The 16,327-nt window shown below is 32.6% G+C and overlaps 1 protein-coding gene across 2 annotated transcripts in view; it reads right to left on the bottom strand.

The window, feature by feature from the left end:
• Nucleotides 1-6,171: 6,171 nt before the first annotated feature.
• The window catches only part of LOC100162054 (ras-related protein Rap-2b-like), a 116,233-nt gene continuing 106,077 nt past the window's right edge, over nucleotides 6,172-16,327 (bottom strand). For both annotated transcript variants that reach the window (XM_016801941.2, XM_001943232.5), the window contains exon 4: nucleotides 6,172-7,107. In XM_016801941.2, coding sequence (XP_016657430.1) covers nucleotides 6,769-7,107 — 339 coding nt within the window. In that variant the 3' untranslated portion in view covers nucleotides 6,172-6,768. The remainder of the gene's footprint in view (nucleotides 7,108-16,327) is intronic.

The following is a 16,327-nucleotide window of genomic DNA, read 5'->3' as shown; positions in this document are numbered from 1 at the left end:
CCGAGGGGGTTTGGGGCCGAGCCTCTAACTTATATTACTGGTCATCGAGTATAGCGACCGGAGCCGGTAGGCGAAGGGAGGTCTCTTGAGTGTGGCGACGGGAGCCACTAGAAATGTGTTACTTTAATTAACAAGGTTAAAATTACTTGTTAGATCATCCGTCTGCCCGCAGGGCAGGTATGCTCTCACCCCCGCGACCCCGAAGTGGTCGCTCCCCACCCCTCCCACAGGTTTGCTATTTAAGCCCCGGGGGATTAGGAGGCTGAGCCTCCATCCAGCGAGAGGTCCGCAGGACCTCTCGTTTGGCGAACGGAGCCGGTAGGCGTAGGGAGCTTCTATAGAGCGTTGAGCGTATGCGTAAAAACTTAGAATTCGAAACTGCCTGAGCATATAGCTTCAAAACGAAGTCTCGCTATCTAATTTTAATTGCACCGTCGTTCTTAACTCGTTGAAGTACAAAGGTTTCGAAAAAAAAAAAAATTAATATTCGTAATAGGTGCAGTTAACTAGTGACGCGCGAAAGCGCAAAAATCGTAAAATAGCGAACTTCATTAAGCTATAACTTCGAAACTAAGTCCGACCGCCAAATTCTGACTTCACCATCGTTCTCAGTATAGTTAACTACATAAGTCTAAAAAAACAAATTGCAAAAAAAAGGGTGTCCGGTAAAGTAACAAAGTTCCATATTTATAAAAGTATTCGATGTATATTATATTATATATACCTATATATGTATTAATACAACGTACGGTGTTTTGAATTTTTACTTCGAAATCAACCTAAATTGTTTGATTTTCATCCGGTGATCTATCATAAAATGTAGAATTTATTTTGACGATTAAACGCATTAATTTTTTATGAGAATTCCCGGTCATGCGACGAAGTGTTTTTTACCACGATCAAACTGCGTATAATATTAAAACCGAATCAAACAAATAGCGCTTGATAATCTCTCGCGGCGAAAAAGTAAATTTTAACTATTTCGAGTGTAGCGGGGCAGGTAGGTACCTACACCCAATGGAGACCGTTTGTCACGTTAAAAAATAATTCATTATACATTTTAACCTTATACATTACACGATGATATATATACGTCAAAGTAACTCGTTAAGTCAATTACGCGGTTATGACAGAGACCAGCGCGAGCACACCGTAAATACATAATTCGTTGATTTAATGAAAAGTCGCAGCTGAAAACGACAAAACGCGTGCAGCCGTGTCTCGAATTTAAAACCGTCGCGTTATGACAATATACGCAGCCCGGAACATCGGATACCTAGGTATACGCGGCTCGGGACATCGGATACCTAGGTTACCTAATACCTATACCTATATTCTAAATAAAGGCGTATTCACAGCTACGTCGTGTGTCGTGTCGGTGAGGGCTCGGTTATATTATATGGTTACGACTGGTAACCATTATGGTTTAAAAGTTGAGTCAATTCTTGGTAACTCGGTTGCAACTTGGTCGTTACACGATACCAAAAAAGTGATATCCAATCACAACACGATTTGATCGACACGACACGACACACGACGCAGCCGTGAATCCGGCTCGACACCATCATGTTGTACGCCGTGCACATATTTTTGTTCAACAGCCGAGGTGTGTAATGTCGTATAAAAACGGTTTAAACCCGATTCGCCGAGTGTAATCCGCCCGCGCACCACATTAAAGGTAGGTACCTTTTACGTTTTAGTAAATGCGTTCGGTTAATACCAGCACGCCCGTGGTATGCGGCGATACCCTTGCGGATTCGTGCACGTTATAATATATATGTATGTGTTCAAACGGTTTTAAACGAAAGCATAACTCACTATATATATAGGTAGGTAGGTAATAATAATACAGATTAAGACTCGGGCACGCGTACGATAATCAGATAACGTTATTATTATCGGCCACCTGTATGGCTGTTTAAATCTCGCGGTGCCTCCGGATTAATATATTTTTTTGGGTAAACATTGCGCACGGGGTCGTACTTAATGCAGTGGCTTGCGCGGTAGACGAGATTAGGGATTATAATATTTGCCTCCTCCACATTGTACCGTAGATTCCGTTATATTATGTGTCTTTGGTACTTTACCACCACGACTCATTTAAATGTATCGTTACTTATGATGACCCTCCCCCTCCTTACACGCACACTCACAATTTGGAAATTCCTGGACCGCCACTGACTTAATAATACTATTTTTCGTCTCGACTTGTATAAATATATAGTATTATATTATGTTCAATGACCGGCAGTAAAGCAGTAAGCACACCGATATATTAGTCGACTTATATTACAATACTATATATTATTATAAACTCTGTTCAGGATAAGAATGCCCGAATTCGTGCATGAATACAGATTACTGGGTTGCCGGCAGTTATCTCTATTCTTTGGTAATGAACGGAAAGAAACTATAAATACAAAATAGTATAGGTATATTGTACTCTTGTATTTACTAACCTTACCTAAGAATTAAGATAACCACCAGCGGCTCAGTATTCATCCGCGAATTTGGACATTCTTGTCCTGAACATGGTGTGTTGGTATTATTTATCCTACCTACAAATGGCGCTTGCAGCTTTTTTTCTTATCGCGGTGTCGGATGTGATGAAAAGCCACAAACTTTCCAGCAGAATAAGTCTGTCATACATATGGGGCAACGCAGGTTACACCAAACGCGAGATATCGACCGCACTTTCAGTTTCCATAAAAAAATTTAAATACCACCAAGGTGTACATATTGTCATTTTTTTTTTTAGTTTTACAATAATGTTTGTTTTATATTTAGAAATATCGGTGTACCTACCTATATTATTTTTTTTTATTGTTCTTACTTTTCAGCTTGACGCATACGCATCCGTCTGGACTTCTGAATTCTGCAGATTAATAACACTGTTAGCCCTTTAACATAATACATCTGAGGGCATTCTTAAAACATTGGTTACACGTTGAATGAAACGACTAGCAAGCGTTGGTCATCCGGCGCTAGATTAGATGGTTGCTCAAAGTGTCACTACTATTAAATGTTAGTCACAATAGCCAAGGTACATATTTTTTGATAATACCATTGATAAATTGTAGGCAATGATTTCGATACCGGTACGGAGTTTTTATTAATACTTAATAAATATTCTTACAATATAAAAATGATTTAATCATATAGTGTCTTACTGTATAACAGCCATGAAAAGATTTTAATTTTCGGAAAAAATTTCCTTTAGAATCTAAAATAAACATTATAGCTAAAACTAAAAAAAAAATTTACAATAGTTATTTAACTTAATAAATTAGCTAATATCTCATTTCACGGAAATGGTTATTGGCGGAAAAAGGAAAGGTATACTTTTGGTGAAAAACTGTTATGATGGCCATTCTGTGTACAATGGGTAGGTTACACAAGCGTGCGCACATGGGGGGAGGGCCAGGTGGGCTGTGGCTCACCCTGCTAGACATACCGAAATTTGTAGTACATGATCTAAACATAACGTTTTTTGATTTTTTAAATCATAGAACATTAAATATAGGTAGGTGAAAAAATGATACTCAATGATAATAAATAATAATTAATTAAATGTCTTTAAAAAATAAAATTGATAACATATTACCATCACAGATTGCAAAATTGTATTTATTTAAAATTTAAAACTGTTGACAATTAAAATATTTCTAATTTAATTTTTAAGAAATATGTTTCTGTTTTTTATCATAATATAAATGATTTGTGCCTTAAATAGTGGGTGATTATGAGTAAGCAAATTAAAGTATGTAACATTTTAATTATTTCTTCCATCAGAGTTCAGGTTCCTTAATTTTTATTGACTTGGCCCACCCTGCCACAAATGTCTGCGCACGCCTATGGTAGGTTATATTGTCTCGGTGTTTGTCAGCGTCATTAACATTTTTTTTCTTATCAATATATTGTGGTGGAATATGGTTTTCGATAATTATTAGAGGCTTGAGAGTCATGGCTCACGATGATTATTAATTACAGTTCATGTATACGTAGTATAGTTTTTGGTTTACTTAAGTCTTAATAGCAAAATAATGACATGGAAATAATAATAATAATAATAATTTAAAAATCTAAGTTTCTAATTCATGAAACAGTAGGTACCTAATCTAAAAGTTGACGATTTACTAATTTACATTGAGTAGGTATTCAAATCATTTATATACTTTAATTTGTTGTTATATGAGACGCACTGTTAAGAAGGATAAAATATGTAGTAGGTAGGTGAACATACGAAAGACACGGAGGACACATTGTAAAAATATCGAACTTTAATGTGTTTCGTGGTTCTATAAACAATAAGTAGATATCAGCAGTATATTGTGTGGTACACATCAAATATTCAATGCCGTCATTGACATTTTTAAAATTATTTTACCTACCTACCTAGCCACCCACCGAGCCAAATAATAATAATAATAATAATTTCAATAATGCGTTTGATTATAGTCTAATGTAATTTTTTTATCTATACTACCTATACGTGTCGCCCACATAACTGAACTATTTCAATTTCAAATTTGTACTGGGAGTTAATATGATTACTAGCTACTTTTTAAATTGTAGACAAATTTATGAAGTATAAGTATATAATTATTATTGATACTAAACATTCGTCATTCTATACAAGACTAGTGCAGTATGGAAATGTTGTATTACTAAAATGGCCTTTTAAATCTTCTTAAAGACACCACACCCACTTGTGTTGTCTTCGTCTTACAAATGTACCTATATTACATATCAAATTTTACGTTAACAATAATCCATTTAACTCTGCTATTGATATAAATAGAGTGAATTGGCTCATGATAACATTTAATGAAATATAAGATTATTGTGTAAGGCATCTCGGTGAATTTTATTGATATTATTATTTTTAAGTGAGTTATGATTATTTTAAAATGTACAAACATTATATAGTTTCGAAAAGGGTCATAACTTATTTCTTAATAAAATATCAATAAAAGACTCCGAGTTGCCCTAAATAATAATCTTAGCTTTATATTTTATACACAGGTCAATTCATTCTAATTTTATAATTTTCAGAGTGAAAGTATTATTGTGAACTTAAAATTTGCTATTTTGTACGTTATAAGACGGAGACAACAAGTTCCATTCGTCCTCTTAAAAATTTAGGGGTACACTTCGTATATTTACATTTTAAAAGAATGAAAAAAAGATTACATGGATTGATGAACCTATCTCCGACACAGAATAGTAACAGTTCAAAAGGTTATCGGACGAGGACGGACGCGCTGAAATCTTCCTCCTGCTGACGCGGTGTACTTATAGGATGAAGTTTTCCGACTCGATAGAGTGACGAAGCAGAAGCAGTTGATTTTCCAACTAATCTACAATTTACAAGTTTTGTTAACTCTGAAAACTTACGGACTGAATCCTTTTCAGGTAAGTCCCGGGGTACACGTAAAAACCATCTGTGCGGATGAGATAAAGAGAAATTGGTTTTTTCGTTTTTCACTCGTCCCACAGACCACGGAAAACCGGAAGCTATCGCGGGTGCACTATATCCGCTCACACTCGCGGTGTTGCCGAAAACGAAGTTTGAACAATACGACTTGTGTATATAACCCGCAGATGTGTCTTTCCGAGAGGAACTTAGCCGGTAGCTTATACCGCGGTCTGGTCTGGTCAGGTATATATTTTTCGTATTAATCTTACGATCCAGATGAAAAATCTAAAAGGCGCCGATGGTTCGAATATAGAAATTTTCCGAATATTCCGAAAAATCGAATACACGTAGAGGCACCTATATACACATTAATGACATTCCTATCACCGTAGGTCTCAAAATTGAACACAAAATTGAACACACAGTGTTTTCTTTCGTGTACTAAATATTTAGGCATAATTTAAATTAATTAATATACAAATTATCGTGTGTTAAGTGGTAATTTTTTCTACAACCCTTATATAACGAACTCCTCGTCCTTGCGAATTAGGCAGGTATTTATAAATACAATACTTTACAATAATATATATTATACACTGCTAATATTAGATTTACTCTCAATTCTCAAATAAACCATAAACATTTAAAAGTTTAAATATATAACCTATAATTAGCCAAATGAGTTATATAGTTTATAATAAAATCTTAACAAGCCAAGTCGAGTAAAATAACGAAAAAATCCATCTGCAGTAATAATAATAATAATAATAATAATAAGAATAAGAATAATAAAACATTATATACACGCTATTGTTTAAATTTAGGGATACTAACAATCAACATATTATTATTATATGCAGTAACCACCTTCGATAAACTCTCCGAATTTCGGCACTTCGAATTAAGTTAATTTTTTTTATGTTCGTTTTAAAATATTTTCGTTTATTTAGAATTTCACCGTCACGAGGCGTGTTGCTGTTAACGGTACCTAATAACTAATATAATTATAGCAGTAGCAGCAGCAGTAGGTAGTAGTAGGTATAGTAGAAATAGGTTTACAGTTTGAAGAAGTTATGGTATAGTAGTAGTAGACAGGATTAGTAATTAGTAGTAATTAGTAGAAGTAATTAGTAATTGTAGTCGTCTGGATTAGAGATATATAATTATGTATTTAACGGTGGTATTTGAGTATACCTATTGTACAATGCAGTCGTAGTTAGGCATAATATGCGAATATAATTATTATGACATTCTTACACACACCCTGTACAACAGAAGTAGTGGTAGTTTTTATTGTTTTTCGTTTGATGTTGTGTTTTTATTTTTCAAATTTTCAATATTTTCGTTTCTTATGATATCGAACACGAGTTGCGCTTCGATCTCCCGCCACCACCTCCACCACCACCTCCACCACCGCTGTCGTCTTTGCCGCTCGCTTTTTTCTGGAGGTGCGCAAGTTGCGCCGGCGTGGGCACCATCGACCCCTGGCCCGAACCACCGCCGGACGGCAACGACTGTCTTCGTGCCGAGTTTCGCCGCAACGACGGGCCCAGGTCGTACTTGATCTTCGCTTGGTTCAATAGTTCCTTGAACACTTCGCCCACGTTTATGTTGTCCTTTGCGGACGTCTCCACGAAACCGTTTTCCCAGTCGACTTCCACCAAGCACGAAGTCTCCTCGTACGACACCTGTCGACAAAATAACGCGTCAACGTATTGTCATATATTACAATATTATCATACCTGGTCGGGTTTGACAAAAATGCATATTATTTTATTTTATTATTCAAGGATCGGATTTAAATGCCCTTTTCAAAAAATAAATTCATAACCTAAACATGTGCTTAAAACGTCGTTAGCATATATAGTGTGTACTAGAAACACATTTGTAATAATAAATATGTAATTATAGTTTATACTTTTTGAAATAACGAATGGTTCGTGATAAAAGAATCACCTGGTAAAAACATTAGGCATATAAAGATAATGCCTGTGATTTACTTATAAGCTTTGGGGTGAATGAGGTGCATGCGAATAATGACAGCTTTTTATTTGTTCGTAATAATCACCTGATGTATTTAAAAATATGTAATTATAGTTCATACTTTATACTATTGCAGAACTTTTGGTATTATATTAAAAAACACATTTAAGTATCTAACTAGGTACAATAATATTGTTATTTATTATAATTGTATAAATTATTAATTCACCTAATTAAAATTGAATTTAAGTACTGCAACAGGTGTCGCATTTTATTATTTTAATCATCCGTACTGCCTACGAATACAAAATGACGCAACTATGCCAAAAGCCTATAGCCTATAAGTATGTAAATAGGCTGAAATAGCAATGCAAATGAACAAATGCAAATGTATTATAAAAGTTAATGTGCTTTTATGGCTATATGTAGGCACTGATTACTATAAAATATAACTATATGATGATCGATGTTATATGTACATATACTACCTATAGGCTATATTTTGGCTATATTATAATATATTTTACAATTTGCGTACATAATTTATTTGATATTCTGTGTACTGCGCAACAGGTTAATCTGTCTATTGAATAATGTATTTATACCAACTTGTTGCATTGACTTCTCAGGACACCGAGTCACATAATACTATACCTATCATCGGTTGGTTATGATTTCGTAGATTACCAGCTAGTTATCAGTATAGCGGTGTCGCGGTATACCATATCATGTTAAATATTATATACAATTTTACTGTAACGGATCATAAAGTGTGAATATATTTTTTTCATAAAAATAAATGTTCCCTCTTATATACTGGGGAAAAAAATATAACAATCATGACGAGGACTTACTTATACGCACCCTCACCAGAATATTATATATACATGTCACGTTCACGCCATGCAATGTACGCCGGCTGTACCTACGTACAGAGAAAAGAAGGAAAAATTACAATTGTGTTTGGCGAATTCCGAGTTGAATGCAAACGAAACAATTTGCATAAAACGTATATAATACTATATAATATACGATATCTAAGTACCCACCCCCTAATATATATAACAAACAAACATTTTACCCTGCAGGCCGTTGCGTATATATTTACATTATTTATATAGTTGGCTGACGGATGCACATTATTTTTTGTTAAATCTCATCTATGAAACTGACATCAAATGAATAGGTACCTACCTAAAGCGTATATTATACGACATTATATGATATTATTACAATATATGTGTATATAATGCAGTATTATGTATATAATCTATATCTATCTATATATTATTATTATAGCTTTGTTAATTTTTAAGCGATTTGGTACAATATTTTATTGATCGTAATCTTATTTTAATACACAGAGAGGAAATTCGACGATATTGTGGTTAAATTGTAATTAAGTGGGTAGGTACCTACCTCAAAACACGATTAGGTACTTTTAAATTTTAATGTACCCATATATTATTATATATTATGCACCAATGTAAAGTGCAAATTATTAAATTATTAATTATTATATTCTCTGCAGCTTAGAGGTATTTATATAATATTATTAAGAAATAAATTATATTATTTAAAAGTTGTTTCAAAACGAGTTTTAATACTATTACAATGTTTTGTTATTCGAAATTTAGTGTTGTTGCGCACCGCAGTCTTCTCTTTGGTAGGTGCCATGTAGGTACCCTGTACCTACATGGCTACATAATAATAGATAATACATGCCTATATTATAGATTCTATGAAGAGTTTTAGTATGACTATAAGTACCTGTTGTATAAGCAATTTATTACGATTATTTTATACTCCATGTGCTCAAAATAAATATGGCAGTTGTAAAAACATACCTTGCAAGTGCGCACACTGTGCAAAAATTCTAAAATTGTTCACAGAATTTCCTTACATCTAATCGCATTAACCTAAGCAATATAACCGACATAATAAGCTTATATAGTTATTAGTTATGTGGCCATCAAACATATTACCTAAGTAACCTTTTTTGAAAACAAAAATAAGACACGAGAATGAAAATTATATAAAAACACTAATAGTACCTACATTAAATAAAAAATTTGCCGTTAGTTTCATAACCATCTGCAGTAATAGGTACCCTTAATGTACGCGTTAAAAAAATGTAAGAAAGATATTATTATGATTTATGACCGATACTTAGTGATGATTGATATATACGTATAGTAATATCGTGAAGACTTCATTCTCGTTCTACGTAATGCAAATAAACCACGGTATGTTCGGTCTATAACAACTGTACGTATATTGTTGTTTGCGGAAAAAAAGTATAAATAAAAAAATACCGACGAAATCACTCTGATGTACCTATAGCCTATAGGTACATAGTAGCTATTATTGCCATTATAGAGTGTCACTTATTTGAATTCAATGATGAATAATTATAGTTACAGACTTATAATTATGTGTAATATAAATATATAATGTGCAAGATTCAAGGTCACCACCGACTAAAGGTAGTTATGATATTTTATCTATACGGACTCAATTCAAACGCATAAAAGTAGCACGGACTCAATTCAATATCACCACTTGTATAACGACCTCCAATAAAGGAGATTGATGCATTTTTTTCTGCTATAAAAAGTGTCTTTTGACACAAGAAAAAATATATATAGGTAGGTACACATTGTAAAAGAAATATGCATTCATTGCTACCCTTCCACAGAATTTACAACCTTTGAATAAAAGTCTGATTAAATTGAATTGAATTTCTGATTTTTTTAAATATCAAAGAAAACGTTTCTTATAAGAATAATATTGTTTGACTACAACGAATACTAGAAATATATTATTATTCATGGGTAACATACAATTTCTTTTACCTTTTTATAACAAGGATGCCTGATGGCTGTTATGGTATTCGGGTCAATGGATATTTTATTGATACTTATATACTACTATTTATCATTTTAGTGATACTGCAAAGAGTTGTCTATACAAATACTGGGACTGTAGGTGGCTGAAGTAATTATCATCTTCGTTTTATTAAAAAAAAAATCTATGTTGTCCAACAGTGGTCCAATCACACGTTATCACTTTTACGGTGATGATTAGAGGGTCGCCTACAGTTTTGAGCATACCTTACAAATATATATTTTAAATACCTATATTTACGCAATAGAGCGTATCACAACAAAACGAAAAAAGGTAACACTTCGCACTGTTGTAAGTAAGGGCTTAATATTAAAATGTCGAATAGCGACGAGAACAGTATATAATACTTAACGTCAATAATATACGAGGGTGATGTTGTGGGTGTGTAAAATACGTATTACGTACTTATATTTTTTCAATTTTAACGAACACGTTCGGGGTCCACGAGAATCGTAAATGACCATCGTTATATTTTACACGACGGTTCAAATAAAATACGTTTCCTTTGTTGTCAATGATCGACGTCCAGAAAAAAAAACACGTGTTGCGTAAGCGATCAGTACCTATATATACGCACCGCCATCACTGCAGAGAATTTCGGAAATTGGAAACCTTATATATTATTATTTTACAGAGTGTTTGCACGGATATCCGATGTTCAACAATAATTTAGTACCTATGATGTGTACGACGATGCAAAAATCGGTAAATGTCGGAACATTTACCGTTTTGCACGCGCGGTAAGACGTTTATAACACTTATATAAAACATAAAGTACCTACCTATATACAAAGCCGGAAATGTAATTAAAAATTAGAATGTTTTTTTTATATACTGGCATTCAGATATTGTTTCTGCGATACATATATCTTAGGACATTAGGTAAATTTATTTATTTCATGTATGGTAATTTTTTTAGTAATTATTATTTATTTAATTTTTATTTAATAATACTTAATAATAAGCATTTAAAATTTCAAAACATAAATTAACTAAGGATAACAGAAAATCTAAAAAATAATTAATATTCAGGTATTTAAACATGCAGGTGTATATTTGTAGTTGTAGTTGCATCATATTCATATCAAAACCATCATACGTTTTCGGGTTATTTATTCATGTTAACCCTATACAGGACCAAAACTGTAAATATTATAAAGGTCACTTTTATTCGTATCGGACTCAACTACCTACCCACAGGTCACAACGGTATTTTTAGCGATGCAACTTGCTCACTTTTATGCAGGTACTCAAGTACTGGAGTAGCTACCAAAAAGTACCTAAAATTTACCCTGCAATGTACCTAGATTTTTTAAATTTTTGGCTTTTACACATAAGTACACACATTTTTTTACGATTATTTTCTACTTTTTAACGCTAAAACTTAATGTTATTTTAATGCATCATCGCGGTACACATGCTATTCATTTTTTATCAAAAATCTGTTGGCCATACTTGATAAAATGTACAAACGTTTACGAAATTGCTATTTCATAAATTGTTCTATATAAATAGGTTCACATTCCAACCTCTATATATAGGTACTCGTAGCAAGATCATCCGTGTAGTGTATACTCTACGTATAATGTATGTACAATATGTATATATACAAATCCCACGGTGTAAATTGAAATGGGAGTCTGCAGTGCTGTACGGTTCACAAACTGAAGAATATATTATGGCCCAACATTACGGCGTATATAGGTATATAATGATATTTACATCGGAAAATATTGTTGAAACCATATTATTATATTATAGATAATTTTGTTTTCAGATCTTGCGAATTTACATAATGGTCCACGCGCAGTTATGTGTATATGCGTGTTTGAACAAATTAAGGCGTGGTTGAATGCCGGCTTTATATATCGCCTGCAATTTATGTAAATTCCAATCAAATTTTCCCGGAGACGGCGTAAACCGTGTTTATATGTAACAATATTTATATTGTATATATATATATTGTGCGTCTATACGACGGAGGGTGTATGCGCGCTTTACAATTTTTTTCCGCAAATTTTATCGAGAATGTTTGAATTGTAATAAATTCAAATATGTACGACGATTTGTACAATAGGCATATACAAAACGTATATATAATTCCATATAACACCCCTTCACGTCGATATTTATTTTTTCTCGTGTAGGTACATTCTAGTCGCAGACTTGCAGTTATAGTATTCTCGTATAACATGCTGTTGAGGAATACCTCATATATACAAACGCGACAAATCACAATTTCACACATACATTTATCATCAATACGAATGAACATATAATTTAATATTTATATTGCTTATACATAATAAAATATTATATATATTTGAACCATGATAGGTATTGACGATTGGAAAATAACTAGGTAGCAAAAACTTGGAAATGATGGGGGTTTTAACAAATTTCACCAAAGCATGAACTCTAAACGCTAAAAAAAAGTTCGTGACTTTTTTTTCGAATAGTCATTTTATCTAAAATTAGGCACAGAAAAAACTAAAAAAACTAATTATAATTTCGAATTTCTATAAATAGTTCAGTCAAAATACTTTTAAATTATTCCTTAGAGTATAAAAAATGTAATTTCGACGGTTTTTTTTGTTTTTGATTTACAACAAAATAAGAAAATTGAACCCTCAATGTGGATGTTCAGAACAATGGAACAATTTTATAAATCGTGCATGTATATAGACAAAAACACACACACACATATTTGAATATATTATCTATCGTTCCGCTCGTAATCTAAATTGCAGATCACCTATAATATGCATCAGCAGCACCTACCTAATTTAAAATCACTTAATCTTAATCTCTATCTCTTGAATTTTAATTTAAAACGGCGAACAATCGTTATAATAATTAATTTCATTAAGTGGGAGTGATTTAGTTGTGATTAAAAGGGCACCGTCTTTATGGGCGTTTTGTATTTAATTTATATTTTAAACGTCTGCAGAGATGCAAATGAACATTGTTGTGTGTAATCTGTTATCGCTTTTGTCGTGTCACCCGATCATTATTCATTAGACACCACTACATACGTGTTGCACGGGCGTCTAGGAAATAAACTTACTTACGTTGGACTTCTCAAACGTTAATCAAAAACTATTTGTTTCACGAAAACGTCGTGTATAACTTTCATCACATAGCGTATTATGTTACGAGAAATTTTCCTGTTTAAACTGTATAAGCTGATTAAGATTCGTAAGTATACCTTCTACATATATAATATTTTTAGGTCATGACTTTAAAATATTTTTCCGATCTTTCGTTCCGACTCCTTGGGTAGGTTATAATATTATACTTTGCGCAATGTCAATATAATTGCGAAAAGCTATTTATTTATGCCTGCACCGACGGTCACGTGTATTTATTTGGATATTTATATTATAATCTCCTATATTATATAGACTTTTGGCGAACTTTACTATGCGTTCTCGCATATTATAGATAAAATAATAATAAGTGCCAGAATAGATATAATAATAAGTAGGGCTCGGTTGTTGATACCCTTTAAAACCCAATAAAAATTACCTCAAAAATTCTTCGATGAAATAAAAAAAATCAAAAAACGCCCTAAAAATGGTATATGTTAATGACCTAAGTACTTAAACAACGCTCATAAGACTATACTCGTATTAAGATTAATAATTTGTAGCAATTAAAAATTACAATTTATAAACATACGTGATTTTGATTTAAATTTGAATTTAAAAACTGGTTAGAAAACATCTAGAAACAATCTAGAAATCAATTAAAAATGTTGTTTTAAGTATGTTTTGTAATAGGAAGCAAAAATTAAGTTGTCTGATAGGTGGAAAATAAAAAATAATTAACTCGTAAGTCATAATATTCGTCTATCAATTATTGAAAAAAGTAAAAAATGCCCTAAAACATCAAAGCCACAAAGTCACCAAAATTACATAAAACGATAAAAAGTATAAAATATAAAAAAAAATCTTATAGAATCGTAATTCGAATGTTGTTGAAACACATTATAAGATAGTTATCGTACATCGTCTAACATAATATTCCAAAAAAATAGGCAAAAATCATCAACATCCGGGCCCTAATAATCAAATAATAATATCAAGTGCGTATTACTCAGACCGTGTTTGACTCGGGCCGGAAGTCCCGCGGTAATTCGTTCTTTACCAATTTTCGTCGCATACCTATATACCTATATTTCCTTGCTCTTACAGAAAATATCATATTATATGATAAATAAAAATCGTTTAGATTACTCTTATATTGTATAATATTCTGTACATAGTGTGTGTAGGGGTGTAATATATTATACGTTTAAAACGATTTTATGAACCTAAACCTATGATGATACTATACCATAGGATTGAACGAGATCATTTTTGTATAGGGTTTTATCGAGATACGTTCTCTCGTTCCCCGCGAATGATAAGAGGCGGCTTTCGCGGCGGCGGGTTTGCTGTTATACCTAGGTAGCTGCGTGAAATTTCTGAACAGTCGCTTAATGGAATTTTTTATTTCATCGCCTAGCGTAGGTATGATAATATTAATATGACTGCTGCAGCAAACTTTATTGCAAAGTGCGGGGGCGCGTGGGTCGCTGCTGCTGCCGTAGATTGTATATAATATAAATTTTAAGTGCACTCGTAATAACAATATTAAATATTAGGTATAATATGGTTTATAGTGGGAGAGGTATAGGTACTATATAATTAATTTTATTTTTGAACGTAAACGTCGCGTCCACAAAGTGAAATCGATAATAATTTTCAGGATCGTACATTTTAACGAATATCTTGATTATAAGTGTGTTGTATATTGTGCAGTACTGGCTCGTGCATGAAATTGACAAATTTATTTTTCACAAACAATTTGCTGCCTCGGAATGAAAACGTCCCATAACGTAAGCTTCGTAATTGTTCAGGGGACCGTTTTTCAGTTAGAAATAAAATAAATAACTTACCGTTTTACCGTAATAACTAAATTATGAAAATTTTATGCAGTAGAGAAGAAAGTTTCATATATAACACAACTTTAGCGGCAATTTGTTTTTACCCAGTTATTTATCGGGTACCTAAATAATAAAAAACTGAAATATAATTTTTAGAATTAAAAGGTTTCACGTACCTATAGAACTTTTTCAATCAGAAAATAAAAATTATTTCTAGTTCGCACCTTTTCACCCTTAAAAGATATTTTATTTATTTAGTTAGAACTTTTAGATTCTGATTTAAATATTTTTTTCCATTTTTTCCAGATGTACAAACTTTCAAAGTATAAAACAAAAATTGGAGTGATGTACATGCCGGAATAATATTTTATTATTATGCCACAATAATAAGTATTATGTCATTATTGCAGATATTATCGTCCTATGACGATACCTTTACATTTTAATATGTTACACCTGAGATAATTTAGAACTATTACATCCTTAATTATTGCTGAGAATGAAAAGGTTGTAACTGATATTTCTTGACTTCATCCTTATCATTTATATTTGTATGAGTTAGAAGCAGTGGCGTAGTTATGATTTGGTTCTGGGGGGGGATATTTAATTAATTGGATAAACGTAAAGTGGAGGCCAAAGCCCCCCACACCTCCCTAACAGGTTTTTTTTTTTAAACATAATTCTATACACAGTTACATTAATACAAAAATTTTATTTCCATAAATTTTCCTCAAAAAGCTCCTTTGTGAATGGGTACGAAAAATCTGAAATGAAAATAAACAATAATAAATATATTAGGTTTACAATATACCGCCAAGGCATATAAATAAAAAAGCATGCAATAAGTGCGTATTACAACTACCTCCTTAGCATTTTTTCACTCATTTAAGGCTTTAATTACAAGCTGTCCTAATGGCTGACTATTGATTCCACCAGTTTTAGCAAAAATTACGCAATGTTTGCAGAAAGCTCCATTTTTAAGTTCAGAATATGACAGCCAATTATACTCTGTAAGCCACTTGTACTGAAACCTCAAGCCACGTTTTTTGTTTTTTTCACTTATGGGAAATTTATAGTTAGATGGAGGA

Source organism: Acyrthosiphon pisum, chromosome A3, assembly GCF_005508785.2.
Source record: "Acyrthosiphon pisum isolate AL4f chromosome A3, pea_aphid_22Mar2018_4r6ur, whole genome shotgun sequence".
In the NCBI taxonomy this organism is placed as follows: Eukaryota; Metazoa; Arthropoda; class Insecta; order Hemiptera; family Aphididae; genus Acyrthosiphon; species Acyrthosiphon pisum.
This window is presented reverse-complemented; position numbering and strand designations above follow the sequence as displayed.